The 22,844-nt window shown below is 42.4% G+C and overlaps 1 protein-coding gene across 3 annotated transcripts in view; it reads left to right on the top strand.

The window, feature by feature from the left end:
• The window catches only part of tdrd5.L (tudor domain containing 5 L homeolog), a 47,956-nt gene extending 25,314 nt beyond the window's left edge, over positions 1-22,642 (top strand). Inside the window, 14 exon segments of one of the 3 annotated variants that reach the window (NM_001097130.1) lie at positions 2,344-2,801; positions 3,007-3,090; positions 9,520-9,576; positions 9,917-10,070; positions 10,184-10,305; positions 11,333-11,547; positions 13,750-13,962; positions 14,165-14,231; positions 14,374-14,574; positions 14,776-14,907; positions 20,218-20,385; positions 20,466-20,658; positions 20,904-21,153; positions 21,730-22,642. In NM_001097130.1, coding sequence (NP_001090599.1) covers positions 2,344-2,801; positions 3,007-3,090; positions 9,520-9,576; positions 9,917-10,070; positions 10,184-10,305; positions 11,333-11,547; positions 13,750-13,962; positions 14,165-14,231; positions 14,374-14,574; positions 14,776-14,907; positions 20,218-20,385; positions 20,466-20,658; positions 20,904-21,118 — 2,279 coding nt within the window. In that variant the 3' untranslated portion in view covers positions 21,119-21,153; positions 21,730-22,642. 3 annotated transcript variants of the gene reach the window in all.
• Positions 22,643-22,844: the final 202 nt, after the last annotated feature.

The raw sequence follows: 22,844 nt of genomic DNA, 5'->3' as shown, positions 1-22,844 counted from the left end.
CAACTGTGTAAGACTGTCCGCCATACACATTCCGGGAGTACTAAACACCAAGGCAGATTACCTAAACAGAAATCACCTTGATCCGGGGGAATGGGAACTTCACCCAAACGCGTTCTCAGAACTAGTAAATCAATGGGGACAGCTCGATCTAATGGCATCAAGAGAAAATACCAAGGTTCCTCAATTCTTTGTTCATTACCGAGAGGTCTTGGCGGCAAGGGTGTATGCCATGACACAGCAATGGTAGTTCAGCCTGGCCTACATATTTCCTCCACTCCCCATGATTCCAAGGGTCCTCAAAAAGATCAGACAATCCAAGATCACAGTGATAAGGGTGGCCCCATACTGGCCTCGAAGAACTCGGTTTTACGATCTTCAGGAAATGTCAGTGGCACAACCGATACATCTCTAATACAGGCCAGACCTACTACGGCAGGGGCCCATTGCTCACCACAATCCAGGTCTATTCGCTTTGACGGGGTGGCTGTTGAAGCAGCCATCTGGCAAAAACAAGGGATAGCTGAAGAGGTTGTTCCAACAGTGCTGAAGGCACGCAAGTCTACATCTTCAAAATACTACAGAAGGTGGCGAGACGAATCCAATCTAACCTTTCTCGAACTAAACATTCCACGAGTTCCTGCAGAAGGGTCTCTGCATGGGATTAAAACTCAGTTCCCTGTAGGTACAAGTTTCAGCCTTGTCAGTCCTACTCCAGTCTCGACTAGCTATAGGCAACACAGTACGTACGTTTCTGCAGGAAGTTGCACATGGGGCTCCTCTGTATTATCCTCCGATACCAGGCTGGGATCTCAATCTGGTACTTGAAGCTCTACTTGATCCACCGTTTGAACCACTGGGATCAGTTTCCGACACATGTTGGTGGTGTTCTTAGTGGCGATAGCATCAATGCAGATGAGTCAAGCATCAATCAGAATTGAGCACACTATCATCCGATCCTTCCTTTTTGATATTCCCCAAGGATAAGGCAGTGCTACGCACGGTACCATCCTTCCTTCCTAAGGTGGTGTCATCTTTCCACATCAACCAAGAGATTGTAGTACCGTCTCTGTCCTGACCCAAAGAATGATAAAGAACAGCGTTAAGATGGTATCTTGAAAAATCAAAACCCTTTAGATCTCAGTCATTGTTTGTACTTCCTACGGGGCCTCGGGGTCAGGCCGCTTCAAAAGCTACCATTGCAAGATGGATCAGAGAAACCATTCGGCAGGCCTACATAGCCAAAGGAAAGACTCTGTCTGATGGACGTCGGACCCACTCTACAAGAGCAGTAGGAGCTTCCTGGGCGTGGCGCAACTCCGCCTCATTGGACCAGATCTGCAAAGCGGCTACCTGGTTCTCCTTCCTTATGTTCTGGGACTGCTCTGTTAAGTCCCCATCATCCATGTGTCCCCCTATGATGACAGAGAAAACAAGATTTTTTTTTCTCTGTGATCAATAGGGGGACACAGGGCTTACCGTCCTGAAGTTAAAGTTGACCATTGGTTGTCACAGGATAATTCCCTGGTCTATCTTCTTATGTTATAATTACTTGTTCTTCCTGTTAGAGCACTACTTTGTGACAAACTGATTTGTGGAAGGATTGAGTGTGGGGTTAAACCAGATAGGCAGGCCCACTAATTTAATTAATATTAAGTGTACTGCCTCCTGGAGGGTGGAGCTTAACCCATCGTCCCTGTGTCCCCCTATTGATCACAGAGAAACAGATTTAACGGTAAATTTAAAAAAATCTTGTTATCCTCTAATTTAAAGGACAGGACCACCAACAGGAATTAGGGACCCCATACTACAAGTTAGCCCTCCCCTTAGTCTCCAATAAAAAAGAAAATAGTCCCATGCATGCACAGCCATGCCTCTGGCCCACCAAGCCTCTCCCCTATGCCTTCATGACCCCTTAATCCGGTTTTATATCTCTTGAGGCCCCCTATGCCACAGGTCTCCCGACACCAGTACCCGCTGTAACCCACTGATGGTGGCCCTGTATAGATTTATAAATCATATAAAGGTTACCTTTTTGGTGGTTATTAATAGCAGTGGAGGGCTAAGGAAAGCTTATTATTGCCTTTGCATCCTACAGCTGCTAGCAAATCAGCCAACATGTGGTGCATCCTACACAAGGGAGGCTTTCTGAATAGAGAAACCTCATGTATAGTAAATTAAGTCCTGTGCTGCGGTGCTCATTTTTTGCTGGTTGACAATTATTTTTCTTGCATAAATTGTGTAGTTGTGTACTATGTATACACACAATATAAATTTGTGTTCATTTCAAATGTGTTTTAATACTTTATATGTGTATGTAAATAACATTGAGCATTTTGTATTCAGGTTTGTGTGTCAAAAAGAGTCTTGATTGTCAACCAGCAGCAGTTCCCAACAAAACATCTTGTGTTTTTGAAAAGTGTTTAAATGAACCACAAAGACCTGAAAAGAAACCATCTGAGCCAGCAACATCTTTGAAAATTTCTCCTCCAGAATTCCAAAAGTTCAGTTCCCAAGAACCACAAAGCATAACAAGTAGCAGATCTTTTCTACATAGCTCAAGTAATAAGGAGCCAGACGTAAATCGTAATGTATCTTTGGGTGAATCTAAAAAGTCAATTGAGAATAAAACTTCACCAGCAGTTCCATCAAATAATGTTGTTATGAACAATAGTTTGGTGAAGAATTCCGAGACTTTTGAAAGTCTGTTTACTAGAATGTCAAAACCCGTTTCACATGTAGAAGCAGATCATGCTAATGCATCAGAGCCTAATTCCAGTGACCTAAATTGGCTGGAAAAAAAGGTATACTTATTCAATTTATGCATATTGCCTTATTTTTTTAATGTGTTTTTTAATGTGTTGGAAAACTTGTCTGGGTCGTATTTTATGATTAGACTTTTGCCATATGTTGCCGTTGCCATACATTTTCTTAAATGTATCCCTGTAGATTATTTCCTCTGACTGTATTTTGTGTATATATATAAAGTTTTTTTTTCCATTTTTGCAGCTGGAAAAGGAGCTGAAGCTGTGCTTGGCACGGAAGGGAGCTGGGGGAAGTGTCAGTGATGATCTGAGGAGTGATATAAAGCATGTAGGTTATGCTGGTACTTTATGCATATTTGCAATTATCTCTTCTTTTACAAATTTGTTCAGACTAGTGTCATACCTGGCACCTTTACAATTATGGTAGGTTTTAATTGCTTTTGCCATTGTTTATTTCTAATCTCATGAAAGACACTTCAGGGTGCAAGCTGTTGTTTTTTCTTTTCTCTGAGAATCCTTTTGGTTATTAAAACTGACTATAGCCCACAGTCAGAGTTTGATTAAGGGCTTCATAGCTTCATAAAAGGGCTTGTAGCTGAAAACTGAGATGGGCCTGTTTTCCGGAATGGTTTCGATATAAAAGATAAAAAATGTTTTATTTTATACATATGTAAATATATCAATAGCATTTTTATTATGATAACATGGTAAAAATGTTTTGGTTTTGCTTTATTCTCTTATGATGCTGCTCTTCTATTACCTATACCATCACCTCCCCTCCTCTGTCTTTCATATTTCTGTCCTCTGCTAGATCCTTGTTTTTGGGTTGGGTTCTGTATATTGAAAGCACACAATTCTTGCTACATGTAGGTTGCATATGACTATAATTTATGTTTTAGCATTGAAAGTTTGGGGTCACAGTGGGCATTGTATTGTATCTTCCATATAGTTTAATCTTCCTCTATTTGCCACTGTCCTCAGATTTCTTCTTAATGACTTTTTGGGCCATGTCATACATTTCATTCATGGACTCAATAGGCCATCCCACAGTTCTGCTGACAAAGCTCAAGACCTGACTTCACAAGAGCTTGCTTTTAACTTAACAGTGGCCTGGAGGTGGAAGCACCCCCTGATTTTCTTAACTTTTATCTACATTTGGTGCTCACTCTAGGATTAGATTGCCCTTTTCTTTAAATGGTTGGCTTGGTCTTGCTTTTCTTTCTCTTGCTAGCCTTTTGTTTTTCTCTTCTTTTGTTTTTTCCACCACACCCCTTCTCCCTGGTTATATATGGTATTGTATTTTGTTGAAAATTTTATTAATTCCTTTCTAAAGTTGATTTAAGAGGGAAAAAAGCAATTTCTCTCACCTATATTGGGGGACACAGGCACCATGGGGATGAAGATCCTGCAGCTTGGAGAGTGGACACCAAGAAGTTAAATGTGACTCCTCCTCCTGCTCTGGGCTTCATCCCCTGCCTCCTCCTACCATCTCCAGTTTCTTTTAGTGTCCTCAGAAGGAAAGACAGGACAATTATGGCTGGATCAAATGATCTGAACTACGGTGAGGGTCATGCCACACGGGGCCAGAGAATCTACACTTCCAGCGCACCCCAGCCAGCTAGGTACAGCACCTAAAAGAGGCTTGCCCATCTGCCTTGCAGCTCTACGGAGGACTGCAGGCAAAGCTCCGTTCTTCCCTGGGCTGTTGTTCCCGCTCTTCGGAGGTTCGCACAAGCCTTACACACAGGGAAGTTTCTTATTCTGGGCACAAGCAGACTGGCTGAGCAGGTAAGACACCGGCTTAATAGGTGACTCCCTGCTTCTCCCACCCCGTTCACTCCTTCCCCCTCCCCGCGTGTCAAACTCTCCCGGACACAAAGTACTGCTAGTAGCTCTATTCATCTTTTCCTCTCAGGCAACAGGCTCCAGGTACATGCTCACAGCCGCGTTCTTATTAACAGGCCGCGTTCCCCTTCGTCTCCATGCGGTTAACCTCGCCTCAGCTGCCATTTTAGGAGCGGCTTTGGCGATATCTCTCCTTTCGTGCCTCTGAACGGCTCCATCATAGGTGCTGCTTGCGTCGCTGGACCCACACCTGGTGGGCCTTCCCCCTGTGACATGGCTACTGGCAAGTACTTTGTAGTAGGAAGGGGGGAAACGAGGATATTGACAAGGTACCTTTTACTTAACGGTACTTCGTATGTCTTGCAGACTCATCTGCGCACCCAGAGAGGAATCAAATTCGGACGCACGTCCATCCCCTGCTTCCTCTTATTACTCTGGGAATAGGGGTAGTTCAACATGAACAATCAGATAGAGGAGGCAGCCTCACAAAAATCCTCAGCACCTGCATACAATACATCGCTGGTTTCTTATTTGTCGTGTGCAGGGTGCAAAGCCAAATTCTCCTCTGTTTCTCTGACCCTGTGTGTGCTACATGTAGACACACCAATAGCCCCCCTAATCCCCCGCAAGCACCCAATGCTACGCACAGTGGCCACATGGCATCCACCTCCCAGGGTGGCTCAGAGTCAGAGCTTGTTCGCGCTCTCTCACTCTCACTAGCTGGACGACAAAATTTAACCTGCATCCCAGAGACCCTAGATAGAGTCCTAGAGCGTCTCTCTAACCCTGTTCAGACACAACACAAACGCACAGCGACTGCCAAACGGCCACCCGACTCTCCTCCAGGAGCCATGGGAGGATTGAACACTTCTTCTGAGGAAGAGGGACAAGTACTAACAGATAACGACTCTGAACAAAACCCTGATTCAGACCCCAAGACACCTAGAACCCAGGGGGAAGTGGATGGACTTATTCAGGCAGTCTTTCAAACCCTAAATATTCAGGACACGACTCCTATCTCAGAGACAGGGAAAAATATTTTCAAGAGACAGAGGAAGACTTCCTGTGTCTTTCCAGCATAAGAACAACTTGAGGAAATTGTCAAATCTCAGTGGAAGAACCCTGATCACAAGGTTCAAGTATCCAGACGTTTCTGTCAGGCGTATCCCTTTTCCTCAGGAGTGTACAGACCTCTGGGCCTCACCGCCTACAATCGATCCCCCAGTATCCAGACTGTCAAAGACTACCACCATACCTGTAGCAGATGCATCATCTTTAAAGGGTCCGATAGACAAAAGGCTAGAAGGATTTTGCAAGGCTATATTCACAGCCTCAGGAACAGCCTTTAGACCAATTGTTGCGATTGCCTTGGTGGCAAAGGCTATGGAGGTATGGGTAGTTGCACAGTTGATTGGATCAGAGGACCCCATTACAGATCTCTTACTTTCCCAAATCGCTGATGCTACAGCATACATCTGTGACGCATCCCTGGATGTGGCGAAGCAAGTCCACAATCTCGCAAGATAAGGGGTCATCCAGAATGTTCCCAGGGGAAAAGGGTTTTATTCAAACATATTTATCGTGCCCAAGAAGGGCGGCTCCTACCGACCAGTGTTGGATTTAAAGACTCTCAACCTGTCAGTAAGATCACAACATTTCAAGATGGAATCAATTTAGTCAGTATTAATGTCCATGGAGGAGAACGAATTCATGACCGTAATCGACATAAAGGATGCTTATCTGCACATCCCCATTCACCCCAATCATCACAGATTCCTGAGGTTCTATGCAGCGGGAAACCACTGGCAATTTGTAGCACTACCAATCGGTCTGACATCAGCCCCCCGCATATTCACAAAGGTAATGGCAGCAGCACTATCAGACTGTTGGGCATAACGGTAATCCCGTATTTGGACTCCCCTTCTCCAAAGGAAATCAGTAAGGGTTCAGTCAGACAACGTAACAGCGGTAGCCTACATAAACCACCAGGGAGGCACAAGAAGTCTAGCCACTCTAGCAGAAGCAAGAATAATCCTAGAGTGGGCAGAGCACAATGTTCCAGCGATATCCGCAGTATACCTGCCAGGGGTAGACAACTGGATGGCGGACTACCTAAGCAGAGAAACACTAGATCAGGGCGAGTGGAGCCTACACCCAGAGGTTTTCCAGCTGATAGTGTTGAAGTGGGGCATCCCCCAGGTGGACCTGATGGCCTCTTGATACAACCACAAGGTCCCAAAATTCGTGGCAAGAAGCATCGATCCTCAGGCATGGACTTTGGACGCCCTAATACTTCCGTGGACATTCTCTCTAACCTACGTATTCCCGCCACTGGCTCTTCTACCAAGAGTCATAAAAAAGATAGAGAGAAAAGACTTAGACCATAATAGTGGCTCCCTACTGGCCATGAAGAGCGTGTTAGCAGTCCTCATAGACATGGCAGCAGACAAACCTTTCCATCTACCACTGCGGAAGGACCTTCTTACACAGGGCCCGATTGTCCATCCGAATTCACGTATGTGGGCTTTAACGGCGTGGCTCTTGAGGCCCTAGTACTGGAGGCATCCGGAGCACCACGGGAGGCAATACCCACGATGCTAAGAAAGCCAGTTTCAGCAAAAATTTACCACAGGGTATGGAAAACTTTCATCAGATGGTGTGAAGCCAGAAGTAGAGAACCGAGAATAGCACAGGAAAAAGACATTCTCGCTTTTCTCCAAGACGGGTTTACCAAGGGTCTAGCACTACGTTCCCTAAAGGTACAAGTTTCGGCACTTTCCATTCTCTTCCAGAAGAAATGGGCAATGAGCAACAACATTAAGACATTTATACAAGGGGCTACCAGACTGGCCCCCCCTTATAGGTGTCTTGTACCACCTTGGGACCTCAACCTGGATCTGTTGGTTTTACAGGAGGAACCCTTTGAACCATTGGAATCAGTTCCCTTACTTACGCTTACTGAGAAGGTTGTATTCCTCATGGCGATCACTTCAGCCTGCAGAATTTCGGAATTGGCAGCATTATCGTGCCAGCCCCCATTCACCATCATTCACTACGATAAGGTGGTTCTGAGACCAACACCGGACTTCTTCCCGAAGGTCGTATCAGAGTTCCATCTCAATCAAGACTTGGTGGTTCCGTCTCTGTGCCCAGAACCAAAAAATTCGATAGAGAAGCGACTGAACAGACTACATGTGGTCCGTGCTATCACAATTTACTTGGAGGCTACTAAGAAAATCAGGAAGACAGATTCACTCTTTATTCTTCCAGAGGGACCCAAGAAGGGAACGGAAGAAGGGAACTACGAAAAAGACCATAGCCAAATAGATTCGTTCCACAATAATCAGAGCTTATGCAGTGAAAGGCAAGCCGCCTCCGTTCAAAGTCAGAGCTCATTCCACAAGGTCAATCAGCACATCATGGGCAATTCGACACCAAGCTTCGGCCGAACAAGTATGTTGGGCCACTACATGGTCCTCCCTTCACACATTCACGCGCTTCTACAGGTTGCACACTCAGGCGTCAGCAGAAGCCGCTTTCGGGAGGAAGGTGTTACAGACTGTTTTACTCTGAACACAAAGAGTTACCTAGGGTTCAGGTCCCGCGCTCAGGGGTTGCTTTGGGACATCCCCATGGTGCCTGTGTCCCCAATATAGGTGAGAGAAAGGAAGATTTTAGTACTTACAGTTAAAGCCTTTTCTCTTATCCTACATAAATTTACTTGGAGGCTACTAAGAAAATCAGGAAGACAGATTCACTCTTTATTCTTCCAGAGGGACCCAAGAAGGGAACGGAAGAAGGGAGCTACGAAAAAGACCATAGCCAAATAGATTCGTTCACAGAGCTTATGCAGTGAAAGGCAAGCCGCCTCCGTTCAAAGTCAGAGCTCATTCCACAAGGTCAATCAGCACATCATGGGCAATTCGACACCAAGCTTCGGCCGAACAAGTATGTTGGGCCACTACATGGTCCTCCCTTCACACATTCACGCGCTTCTACAGGTTGCACACTCAGGCGTCAGCAGAAGCCGCTTTCGGGAGGAAGGTGTTACAGACTGTTTTACTCTGAACACAAAGAGTTACCTAGGTTTCAGGTCCCGTGCTCAGGGGTTGCTTTGGGACATCCCCATGGTGCCTGTCTCCCCAATATAGGTGAGAGAAAGGAAGATTTTAGTACTTACAGTTAAAGCCTTTTCTCTTATCCTACATTGGGGGACACAGGCCTTCCCTCCTAGATAATACTGTTGGAAAAATTTTGGGCCTCCTGGTTGCCCAAGTAGGTTATTCCACTTTGGAAAACAAGTTTTTATGGATGTTATTTGTTAAGGGGTGGGGAGACTCCTCTGTTTTGGGTTCTTCTGTTAAACTATTTCATCTTCTGGTATGAAACTGGAGACGGTAGGAGGAGGCAGGGGATGAAGCCCAGAGCAGGAGCAGGAGTCACAGTTAACTTCTTAGTGTCCACTCTCCAAGCTGCAGGATCTTCATCCCCATGGTGCCTGTGTCCCCCAATGTAGGATGAGAGAAAAGGATTTAACGGTAAGTACTAAAATCTTCCTTTCACATTCGATGAAATGCTTAGAAAAAGTAATATTTGCACATTTGTAATAATATGAAACTTGTTATTGCAACTAAACCAGAAACATTTTGCAACCCTACTGTAGCTGAACTGATTCAAGTATATTATATGACCAGATATAGTAGGGACCCTAAATGCATGTTGCTCCATATAAGCAGAAAAGAGCAATTTGCACACTGGCAATGACACACTAATTTTTATACCAAAGGAAAGAGGCACATTTCTATAATAGAATTGGTCTTTTAGAGAGTTGTCTATATCAACGTATAAATTGCTACAAGGCAAAAAAAAATTGCTAAATAAAATATCTGCAGTTATACCCACTTTTTCACAGGTGGTAAATCAACATTCAAATGGGCTTAACATTTCCCAACTCCCTACTGCATTTAAGGTGAGTTTCCACTCATAATTATGTTATAATACTATTCTAGTTGCATATTCTATAAATACTGTCTTACTTTTTCTATACAGTTTTCTTCTTCTTTTGTCTGCAATATATTATCTATTGTGTTAAATTAAAATCAATAAATCTATGCACTTGTTGGCAAGCATTAGAAATCCTTAGGTAAGCTACAATAAGTTAATGACTGAAGCACAACAGAATAAAAAAAATAACCGATGTTCGTTTAAAATGGTACTTAAAATTCCAGCAAATTATATTATCCGTTTTGCCTAAACCCCCATTCAGTCAAGATTTGTGTATGCTGACCCCTCTTCATTTTGTTAATAAGAGCTTTACAGGAAAGGACTTGCCATTTAAGGAACTTGGATTCATGTCTGTAATGGAGCTTGTTGGATCATTAGGTGACATACTGTGTCTTGAAAGCACAGATGAGGGAAAAGACTGGAAGCTGTTTGGCGCAAAAAAAGAAGACTTGGTAGATGGTAAGTAATATATAAATATTATGTCCATGAGTGCAAGTTTTGACTTGTAGCGAAGCCAGAAATGTTAAGTCATGTTCAGTTTTCTACCACTTGTCTATGTCTTCTATTATTAGAATTCAGTGCTGGACTACGTTCCACCAACAGCTCCTTGTCCAGCTGGAATTCTACTCGGCAATCAACTGCCCCTCTGAAACCTGTTGGGACCATCTTTTCTAAAGTGGACGAAAAACTATGGGTAAAGATTTTTGAAAACACTAAGGGGCATATTTATTATGCCGCTTAAAACGAAATTCACAGAAAAAACGGTGTAAAAAACTGTATAAAATAAAAGGCAAGTTTATTAAGGTGTTTTAGCTATGCAAAAGCCATATTTGTCACCGATATTTTACATTGTTTCCTGGCGGAAGTCACTCTTTAAGAAAAAGAAGCATAATTTTTTTTTTACATATGTGGTGTATTATCTTGCTGTTTTTTACAAAGCATAAATGCCCCTAAGAAATTTTATATGTTACTTGCTAGGAGATATGGGTACACAATCCAACATTTGGAGCCAAAAAGTGTACTTCACATGTTCAGTGGCATCTTGTAACCAGATATGACCCCCTCCCTTAAGGGTGTAAGGGTTCTTACCCCCGTATGGTTCTATACATACCAGACATCAGTGGTGTGCAACCTGCCCCTACCCAGATATTCATTGTAATTGGGCACGGTAATCATATTTGGACTCATTGTTTAACTGTGTTGTATTATACAAGGTACCCGGAACCAGTATGTGATACTGTAACCTGTAGGGAAAATAACACAATGGATGGGGCAGCACATTGTAAAGTTGAGTCCTTAATAAGAGAACATTTTTTTTATCTGCATGCTTGCATAGAAAACATTGGCAATGTATATTTAACATATTGCACTTTCTACAGCATTGTACAACAATGGTTTAAAACATTAAAGGGATTGGTACAATTTACACATAAAATAACTATAAGGTGATAAACTTATCATATAGTATAATGAGGCTGACTGTGGTCTTTTATAAAAAAAAAAAAGGTACATCTTGTTTTTATTTTGTATTTAACTTTTTAATTCTGCAACTCGCATATTCAAATGTAAACTGGCGTTTGGTTGACAGCATCACTTAACCGAGTAACCAAGCAGTGATTGGTACAGTAGTATATATAATAAATAACATAAGAAGCATCTTTATAGTCATTCTGTGCAGACTTCCATGTACTTACAGTTATCTTTTTTTTATTTCCATAAAGTGGGGTCCTTTGGAATTGAAGGTGTGTTCTACTGAACAGATTGACATTCCCCCAGATGCTGTAAGAAATCAAAAATTGCATTGTTTGCCTCGTATCAAACATAGCCTCATGATCGGGGTCTATGTAGAGAGCATTGAATCTCCCAGCCAATTCTATGTACGCTGCTGTGGTAAAGATACTTCTGAAAAGCTGGAGGACATGATGATAGAGATGAGGTTGGTAATAATGTCACAGTTAAAAAAAAAAAAAAATCACATTTGTTATACATATACATCACAAAAAGCTAAACAGTTGACATAAAGTAGAGTGTAAGGGGCAGATTTATTAAGGGTCGAATTGATAATTCGAATTTTATGGTCAAAACTCTCAAATTAGAATTATAAATAATCCAAACTCGATTCGAATTTTTAATTTGACTATTGGGCACCTAAAACCTGTCGAGTTCATGTATAAGTCAATGGTAGAGGTCCAGTGTACAATTTGAAGATGTTACTAGCCTTCCTGACATTTCGGAGAAAAAACTCGAGTTCGCGCTTAGTCGAATTCGATTTTAGTTTTCGGGTCAGTAATTTTTGTTTGAGTTTTAGATATTCAATTTTTTTATTAACTAACCCCCCAATCGAGTTTCGAATATATTCGAATTTAATAGCGTTAAAAAAGAATTCACATGAATTCGAAATTTGATCTTTGATAAATGTTCCTCCCCGCGTCGAGTAGAAATTTTTGAGCTTAATTGTAAATAAAGCAAGGAATATGAGTTTACAGATTGCTAATGAGAATGAATTTCACCCTTTGTAATGAGGATACAATAGTGTGAAGAAGAGCAAGGACAGAAGGCTAATAGCCTTCTATGATCATATAATAGCCTTCTATGATCATTTTAATAACAAAATTATTGGTGGCACACAGGGCTGATCTGGCGCCGTAGGCAACCCGAATTTGCAAGCGGATACGCAGTGACATGGCGTTGGGCGTTGACATGGGAGAGCAACAGAGGGGAGGGCAGGGGTGGGGAGAGCAACGAGGGGAGGGCAGAGATGTGGAGAGTGGCAGATGGGAGGGCAGAGCAACAGAGGGGAGCGAACACAAACTAGGGGTAGGCAGAAGACCCTATAACAGTACCTGCCCAGCACCGCCCTATTGTTGCGCCTGATGACAGACAATAGTGATAGTAGCTACTTTAGTGGCTACTGATGTAGAAAGCTGGGATATACTGGTTGTGTTCTGATTCTAATTCATTCTACTATAGGCAATAAGTGACCTACATTCATTTGCAACCGTTTCTGAACGGTAGATTAAAATTCATGTATAAAACCATATTGTTCAACGCAAATTGTCCTTGTGCATTGATGGTAGGGTCCTGGTTATACGGTGAAAATGATTTTGTTTGCCTTTTCATTGTGCTTTATTTTTGCACGATAGTTGAAGGTAGCTATTATTGGTATTTAAATCTTAATAATACTAATCATTTTAGTAAGGTGTAAATAAATAACATTATTTAAGTAATTTCATTTTCACCTGACTAGGCTAAATATATATGCTCATAATATGCTTGCTTGTTCCTTCTGTATGTTGCAGAAGTTTATCAGCTCAGCTTTAAAAGAAATGTCAATTTGGGTAATATTGTTAGAAGAAATTGCAAACTTCCTTCAGCAACTTGTTTTAAAATTACTTGCTTATTAATGTATTTTGCATGTAAATGTGATGCACTCAGAAGGTCCGTTTACTTCAGCTTCACAATGTCTCTTAGTGGCTTCATGAGAGGAAGATTAGATAACTGAAAAAAGACTGTTCAATTGTTTCTACATAAGCAAAGGAGGAAGGAAATAAAGAAACTATACACTGAAACTATTAACTATACGCTTTACTGAAACCAGTAGTTTAAATTTATGGCCGCAGTAGCTTCTATATGCTTCTATATTCCATTAATTATTAATGAGATTTGAAATGGAGCTTTAGTTAAAACATGATAAAATGGGTTTGGTTTAGGCTAAAGGTTTGTGTAAGTAATACATCTACCACTAGTGGAATGTAAAAGAGATACAGTATGGGTTGTTGTGCATGTTATTATAATGCAAGCAAAAATGTATGTCGATGGGAACCTCTCTACAGCCTCTTTAAATAGTTTCGTAAAATCCCAGGTGTATGTCTTAGTATGAGATCAGTGAATAGGGATCTGCTGAACATACAGTACGTTTTGCTTATTGTTTTACTCACAAATAAGCTATGTTTTTTCTTATTTCTTGAGCAAAACAGAGCAAGGTTTTCAATATTTAGTCTTTGCAGGGGCCCTATTTGGCCCATCCAGATGCATTTAATAACCGTTAATAAATGCATCTGTTTATAATTGCTGATAATCATTCATCACGAATGATCCTTTTGTTGCTATCCTCATGTTCTCCCTTTTCTTTTTCCAGACACTGTTATTCCAATGAATGTGTTTCAGAACGATATATAGTGCCTGATAACTGTATATCAGTTGGTCAGATCTATGCTCTCAGGGTTCCTGGAGACGTATGGTGGTATCGGGTTATTGTTCATAGTATCAAGAACTCCGAGCTGCTTGATGTCTTTTATCCTGACTTTGGTAATGTTGCCACTGTGAAAAAAAGTTGGCTGCGCTTCCTCAAGTAAGAACCTAAAGCTTGTTGCACGGCATATTTTCTTTGTCCTCTTATGTGCTTAAATGTTTTAATCTTCCTTTCTTGTCTCACCCGTAGTGTCATTTGAATTTCCTTACATTTTTGGAAATCAACACATTTTACTTATATTTCTGTAATTACATAACTACTTTTTTGTTTCTCAGTGTACACTTGTTTCTTACCCATTTAGGAATTGCTATATGAAGGTTCCTGCCCAGGCAGTGCCATCTTCTCTACCTTTTGTGACATCAACCGAGGTAAAGTAGCAGAATGTAAAAGACATAGCTGTTACAAAATAGCAATGCATTGTTAAAAACAAAACTGTTTTTATGTCCCTTTTCCAAAACATTGTTGCTTTTCTGTGTTGTTCTATTAATAAATCCTGCTTTTTCTTTAAAGGCTCAGTGGTCCACTCAAGCTATAAAACGATTTCGGCAGCTGTGTTCCTGCCTTCCCCTAGTAGGGCTGGTGCTGCAGTATGTACAGGATGTACTCGTTATATTTCTTTGTGACACCTCCTCTGCGGAAGATGTATATCTGCACCAGCTTTTGATTGCACAAGGCCTTGCAAAAATGGAACAAGAGCATGCATGTAAAAAGGTGGGTTTGGGGTCTGACAAAAGGAAAATGGTGCTAGGTTATTCTTACAATTTAATAACATTGGTTCATATTGCACAGCAAAAGAACCATTTCATGAAAATATTTCTAAGGGGAAGGTGGACAGAAAAAGTGGCCAGAAACCTGTATTTCCAAAGCAGTAATTACCAGCCTTACTGGTTTTAGATCTTTCTTGTATACTAGGTATCAAGAAATACTTTCATGCATTACCTGACACCATCTCAAGAGAAACCACAGGAGGAATCATCAAAGTCTTCAGTGCCAAGTGAAAGCAGCCAATCTGAAGTTCTATGTACCAAAGAAACTGTCCTTCAGGTAATATTGTTCTTGTGACAAAAACTGATAAGTGCAGGTTTATTTTATTTGAAAATAAATCAACTGCTAGAATTTAGTAATATATGTATCCAGAGTGTTTGTTTCACTCAGTTCTGTTAAAGCTCAGAGAAGCCAATATATACAAATCATGTCAGTCTCTATATCAAGTCAGCTTCACACCTATAAAAAAGAAACATTAGGCTCTGTTGAAAGACTGGAATTTCCTCCATATCCCATATGATTAATTATAAAGCAGCTAGATTAGCTCAAAATACTTCTGTGGCAGTGCTTACCAGGGACCTTTAGATGGGTGGATATTGAAAATGCCTTGATTTATCCTTTGCTGGTTTCCTCAATATTGTGGACAATATCCAGAAATATACTTACTCTCTCATCTCAGAGGGACACAGGCACTGGAGGTTTAACACTGCCTTCCGGGAGGAAAGGACACTAAAAGAAAACTAAAACTTCGGCAGCCCTCCCAGGGGGCCAGCCCACCTATCACAGCAGGCTACACCCCCTCCGGGAGGCTGTCACTTCCCAGAACGTTAACAAGCTTTATATAACTATGGAGATAACTGGAAACTGCCCAAGGTTGCCCATTGGGTCCCAAGAGGACCAGGATCTTATGCCCGCATCAGAGTAGGCGGTGGTGTGTGTTCTATGCAGGAGACTGCCAGAGAGGCACTCCACCCTTTTGGATTGATACAATAGGGCTGGGTGTGCTTGTGTCCCCCTTTCAATGAGAAGAGAAAAGGGTTTTACAGGTAAGACAAAAATCCCTCTTACTCTCTCATCTCGGGGACACAGGCACTGAAGGGACGTTTAAAAGTAGTCCCTAAGAAGGGTGGAAGAAGATCAAGCCTGAGACTGTACGGCAGCCTGTAGCACCTTCCTGCCAAAGACTGCCTCTGCCGAGGAGGCAACGTGCACATGTTAAAATCGGGTGAAGGTATGAATGGAGGACCAGGTGGCCGCCTTACAAATCTGTTCAACAGATGCCATGTTCCGTGCCGCCCAGAAAGATGCCACTGAACGAGTTGAGTGGGCCGTGACCCTAACGGGAGAGGTTTTGCCTTGATTTATCCTTTGCTGGTTTCCTCAATATTGTGGACCATATCCAGAAATATGCTTACTCTCTCATCTCAGGGGGACACAGGCACTGGAGGGTTAACACTGCCTTCCGGGAGGAAAGGACACTAAAAGAAAACTAAAAGTTCGACAGCCCTCCCAGGGGGCCAGCCCACCTATCACAGCAGGCTACACCCCATCCGGGTGTCCTCTTTTAGTGTCCTCATGGGAGGAGGACACTCTCCCCTTAGGGGAGTTTTTTGTCTACAATTTTTCTTACTTTCATTTAATCTCCCTTTTTTTCCTACAGGTTCCCCCGTGCAGGAACTACGGTTCAGCCACAGGTGGCACAGGGCAGCATTCAGGGACAGGAGCTCCTGCTCGGTTCCCTGTGCCTTCAGGCAGGCCAGAGACGGGAGCCACGGCTCAATTCTCCTGGCTGGAGAGACATGGCAAGTCGCTGTCCCCAGTCGCAGCCACAGTGGTTAGTTCCACGGCAAGCCGCATTCATTTCTCCAGCGGCGTTTCTTTATTCTTTTTTTCTATGTTCCATTTTAAAGTTGGCGCCTTAGCGGTGACGTCATCCTGCTGCGCTGCAGTGCGCTTCGTCGCTCTCCACAGGCTCTTTGCGCCTTTTTCCTCCGTGCTGGTAAGAGCAGGCAAATGCAACGCTGAACTACCTGAGACCAGCTCTTGGCGACCTTGAACTCCGCTGAGCCCTTCCTTCTGTTCAGGCACTAGCAGGGTCAATGCTCCTTCTGGTTCCAGAAAAGACTGCGCAATTCTTAGGAAGGTTCCTCCTTTTCAGACTATTTCAGGCTACATCCGGCTGACCCCTCTCTCAGGCTTGTATATCTGCCTTGCAGGCTTGTACATCTGCTTTGCTTTGCTCCTTGGGCTAGCTACATATTTTATTTTGTTTTCCATTTCAAAAAATAAATAAATGGGGAAAATAATTCTTAGGGGCACCATGGCTGACCCAACCAGAGAAGGTCCTAAACTGCGTTCTGCGCAGGTTTCTGCCAAGGGTACTCCCACTACTAAGGCATCCTTAGCTTGCGCCGGTTGTTGCGGTTGTCCCCAAGGTTATGTGAAGCCTATTTGTCATGCCTGCGCACACCCGGCTCCTCCTCCTACAGTTCCTTTGGACACTCAGGGGGTCCCAGCCTCAGCACCTCAACCCCCCTGGGCAAGGGAATTAGTAAACTATTTCCTCCCTTCAAGGGCTTGCAAGACCCAGCTTGCCTCCCAAACCTCCACTGTGGTAGCCAGATTTCAGACAGGGAGTCAGACGCGGTTGGGGTGCAGTGTGTCAGGGCCGGACGGCACAGGGCAGATGGCTTCCCTCAGAGACATCACTACCGATCAATGTTCTGGAGCTATACGGCTAGCTATCCTTCACTGGACTACCTTCCTCCAGGGCAAGACCATCAAGATCCAGACAGATAATGCCACGGCAGTGGCATATATCAATCACCAGGGAGGCACCCACAGCAAGGGTGCAATGCAGGAAGCCTCACGCATCCTGAGCTGGACAGAGAAGTATGTACCTTCAATCTCCTCATCCCAGGAGTGGACAATCGGACATTGACATTTTGTCAATTTCCCAACTGCCCTGGTCATGTGACTTGTGCCTGCACTTTAGGAGAGAAATGCTTTCTGGCAGGCTGCTGTTTTTTCTTCTCAATGTAACTGAATGTGTCTCAGTGAGACATGGGTATTTGCTATTGAGTGTTGTTCTTAGATCTACCAGGCAGCTGTTATCTTGTGTTAGGGAGCTGTTATCTGGTTACCTTCCCATTGTTCTTTTGTTTGGCTGCTGGGGGGGAAAAGGGAGGGGGGTGATATCACTCCAACTTGCAGTACAGCAGTAAAGAGTGATTGAAGTTTATCAGAGCACAAGTCACATGACTTGGGGCAGCTGGGAAATTGACAATATGTCTAGCCCCATGTCAGATTTCAAAATTGAATATAAAAAAAATCTGTATGCTCTTTTGAGAAATGGATTTTAGTGCAGAATTCTGCTGGAGCAGCACTATTAACCGATTCATTTTGAAAAAAAATGTATTTCCCATGACAGTATCCTTTTAACCTGGTTCTAGCTGCCCTCCAGGGTCCGCCGTTTGAGCCCCTCGCTCAGGCCTCAGATACCCATCTCACCTGGATTCTTGCTAGCAATTACCTCAGCCAGGAGGGTTTCTGAGCCCTCTCATGCCGTTCACCTTTCCTGGTTTTTCACCAGGACAAGGCTGTCCTCCGGCCCCTACCCTCCTTCCTACCCAAGGTAGTATCAGCCTTTCACCTAAATCAGGACATTGTGGTTCCATCCTTTTGTCCACAAACAAGGAGACCGCTCTCCATTATCTGGATATAGTTAGAGCTCTCAAATATTACATCCACAGATCCGAATCATTCAGAAGATGCAATGCCCTCCTGGTCATCCCCACAGGCCCACATAAGGTCTCAGGGCCTCCAAAACCACCCTTGCTAGGATAAATGCAAAGATTTCCAGATCTTACCAGATCGCAGGCAAAAGCTCTCCAGTTAGGTCACGACCCACTCAACTCGTTCAGTGGCAGCTTTCTGGGCGGTACGGCATCTGTTAAACAGATTTGTAAGGCAGCCATCTGGTCCTCCATTCATACCTTCACCCGATTTTACCATGTGTACGTTGCCTCCTCGGCAGTGGCAGTCTTTGGCAGGAAGGTGCTACAGGCTGCCGTACAGTCTCAGGCTTGATCTTCCCCAACCTTGTTAGGGACTACTTTTAAACGTCCCTCCAGTGCCTGTGTCCCCCTGAGATGAGAGAGTAAGAGGGATTTGTGTCTTACCTGTAAAATCCTTTTCTCTTCTCATCGAAAGGGAGACACAGGCACACCCATCCCTATTGTATCAAGCCAAAAGAGTGGAGTGCCTCTCTGGCAGTCTCCTGCATAAACACACACACCACCGCCTACTCTGATGCGGGCATAAGATCCTGGTCCTCTTGGGACCCAAGGGGCAACCTTGGGCAGTTTCCAGTTATCTCCATAGTTATATAAAGATTAACGTTCTGGGAAGTGACCGCCTCCCAGAGGGGGTGTAGCCTGCTGTGATAGGTGGGCTGGCCCCCTGGGAGGGCTGTCGAAGTTTTTCTTTTAGTGTCCTTTCCTCCCGGAAGGCAGTGTTAACCCTCCAGTGCCTGTGTCCCTCTGAGATGAGAGAGTAAGTATATTTCTGGATATGGTCCACAATATTGAGGAAACCAGCAAAGGATAAATCAAGGCATTTTCAATATCCACCCATCTAAAGGTCCCTGGTAAGCACTGCCACAGAAGTATTTTGAGCTAATCTAGCTGCTTTATAATTAATCATATGGGATATGGAGGAAATTCCAGTCTTTCAACAGAGCCTAATGTTTTTCCTGAAAAGGATTTTTTACAGGTAAGACAAAAATCCCTCTATCATAGACCCCATTTTTCAATTCCATTTACGGCTCTAGCAAACTCTGAAAAGCAAGATAATCACCAATAACACTAAAAACTACATGCAATTCATAATAGGGAACACCGAGTTCCCCCGGGTTTAAACTACAGAGCATCCAGTGGTGATTATCTCATAAATTTGTAACAGTATATAACCTAACTCCACACTGTTTGAAAATGGGGCCCACTTGCAAGAAATCTTAAAAATCCTGACAGAAGAATATCTGCAATATTCACAAATCTCATTTTTTTTATCACAGTTTATGCTTCACTCTACTTTAATAGATTCCCTTTTGTAAATGTGTTGTAGAAACCCTTTACTATCCAAAGGGGACATACCTATATTATATGCATATTTGACAGAGGTGAATTTCTTATGTGAATAAGCAAATTAGGTTGTCCTGATTAAGATGTCTGTAAACACACTTGGTACTTCTGCCTCATCGAGGTATGCTAGTTTTATTAGCTCTCTAGCCCAAATAGCTTCTATTATTGAAATGATTATTTCACCTTACAGCCTGAACATGCTCTTTTATGTTTACCTTACATCGGCCTCTCCAAATATTCTACATTTCTCATAATTCATAACTGCTTACTGTGGCCTGTTGGATTATAGCTTTGAATTGGATTTCCCCACCCTATCATTAACACAGTTTAGCCAGCTGATCCCTTTCAATTAAAAAGGGGAGCATGACCATTTTCAAGTCTTTTATCCATAAAAAAGAGTGAGTGATGTTTTATTCTAATGTCCAGTGCCTCCACATTTTACATTCAGGTTATAGATGAGGTTGACCCTGAGATGCCATATTTGGAAGCATTCCCCACAGACACAGATGTATGGGATGAAAACTGGGTTTTCTCTGATGGTGCAGGTGACAGTAACACCACTCCTACAATTCCTAAAGTTGAAACACAAAAACAGGAGAACAAAATCAGCAAAGAGGTTTGTTATTAGTTACTTTTGAAGAGATATATTGTGCAACTGATATTGGATACAATCAGACATTACATTTCTCCCTAAAGCAGAAGCAGCCGTTCAAATTTTGCATGGATTCTGGCGATGCCAGTGTTGTTCATCGTCCATTGGAGGAATTTTACATCTCTTTAATCAAGTCAAGCAAGTCACAAGAAAGTACTGACATACAGCAGTCTTCCCATACAGAGGAGCAGCATTTGGCTGAGAAATCACACAGATGTACAGCAGAGCAGCTCCAAGGTATTGTTAAATAATACAGTACAAGATACAAAATATATAGAGAGAACTGTATATGTTATTCAAGCAGATAATCCATCTGATAAGAAACACAAAAGTTTTGAATGAATAAGTAAATGTATTTCTCAGGGGGACACAGGCAACTCTTGGGGTTAAGCTTCACCCTCCAGGAGGCAGGACACTTAGATTAAAATTAAGGGGTTGTGTCCGGATGTAATGCAAGTTAATTGTTATGTCTTGTTCCACAGGTGGTTCTTCATCAAGTATGCTTTGTGAAAAAAAACTATATTATGAAAACAAGGACCTTACATATTGTCAGCAGCAGTCAAAGTGCAGTTTCAGCCCACTTATAGGATTTCAGAAGCTTCAGATTCCTAGAAGTGCAACACCAGCGGCTTTAGGACCTGCAGCTCGACTTGCTACTGCTGGCAGATTATTGTACTGGGCCAGTGACTCACATTAACATGTAGCTTTGACTATTGAGAACTCATCCAAACTGTAAGCCGTGGAGCTGAAAATTACCCTTTTTGTTACAGATTGAAATTGTATTTTTTTTTCTGACAAATTACTTGAGTACACTGCAGAAGAGTATAATTTAACCTCAGTTAGAAATGTTGTCCAGTGCTAATTTCAAAGGCCAAGAAGAAGTTGAAGGAGTTATGGTTTTAATGTCACCTTTTGGGTTTCTATATCTGTATCATGTGTGTTCTCACCGAATAAGCATGATGGTATAATTATTTGTAAACTGCTGTTCCCTGAAGCCTTGTTGTTGTTGAAGGAAACAAATATTCAAAGAAAATCTGACTCTAAAAGGAGTTAAAACTGTATTAACACAAGAAGTTAGTTAATTTTACTTGTCACCACAAGATGGTGGCATATCACTTGGTCATGTAAAAGATTGTGTAATTCTGTTAAATTAGTTCTGTTTTATTTTTCTGTGTTATATCTTGAAACAATCTTGAAATACAAGTGTTCTCAGTAATAAATAATTTGAAGCAAAATAGAAATGCTTGACTTGTTTTGAAAACTAATTGGAAAATTTGTTTACAAATGACTAACATATTCTATCATCAGGAAATGCATTGGGGTGAATGAAGACAGAAGAACAAACAGAAGAAAACCAATTAAAGCAAAAGTGCAAGTAACAGAAATCAAGACATGAGTTCACGGGGCTTTCACCACGAGAGCTGACCATCAACGTGAACATTGTCGATATGCTCATCTTATTAATGCACCTTATTTTTACAGTTTTTTACTTATTTGCTTTCCTCTTTTTTCCAGATGGGATCACTTACCCTGGCATTGTTATTATTTATCTTTCTATTCAGACCTCTCCTATTAATCTTTTTGTACCATATAGTAAGAGGAGAGCACTCGGTAAGCAGCAATCTGCTGTGGTTGTGCTTATTTAAGACTACTTAGATACACGACATGTTTTAGGCCTTATGTGCCCTTTCTTAAGTGTCCTCTCCTATTCATCTTCTAGTCTCCCATTCAGAAAGCACAAAATGCTTTATTGAAAACAACCATGAAAATGACTAGTTTGAGATTGTCTCAGAATATCAATGTATACACCGTACTAAAGGTTAATTTAGAGAACCACCTATTTAAATGTTCCCCAGAGTTCTTGATTTTGCAAATCTAGGTCATGTAAGGGGTAATTTTCTTAAAGAAAGGCAGCATGCAAAGGGCAAAAAACAGGTACAAGGTGCCCTTTTTTGCACTTTAAACACTGCCTTGAATGTAGACCTCTGTTCTCCATTTTGAGGGTGCAGGGCCCTATGGCTGGCCTACACCCCATAATGCTATGGTTCTAGCACAAGGTACAGCCGCTGTCACACAGTTCTGGCTGAATGAGCACTAAGTGGCGCACTCTTGTGCATCTTATCCCCAGTGTTGTAAATGAACCCTGTATTGTCTGTTCAGACATTGTTAAAGTGAACCTGTCACCCAGACACAAAAAGCTGTCTAATAAAAGTCCTTCAAATTAAACATACAATTTATTTTTTTTATTAAAGCATTCATAGCTGTTGTAAACTCATTTAAAAATCTTAGCTGTCAATGAAATATTGCCTGTCCCTCCTCTATGACTTAGGCGTAGAGGCGGGCAGTCCATTACTTTCACTTTCCATTCAGCACTTATTTGAGATCACTGCGCTTCCCACATTCCCCATCTTTACCATTTAATT

This window comes from Xenopus laevis, chromosome 4L (assembly GCF_017654675.1).
Source record: "Xenopus laevis strain J_2021 chromosome 4L, Xenopus_laevis_v10.1, whole genome shotgun sequence".
In the NCBI taxonomy this organism is placed as follows: domain Eukaryota; kingdom Metazoa; phylum Chordata; class Amphibia; order Anura; family Pipidae; genus Xenopus; species Xenopus laevis.
Note: the sequence above shows the minus strand (reverse complement) of the source record. Positions and strands in the feature narration are given on the sequence as shown.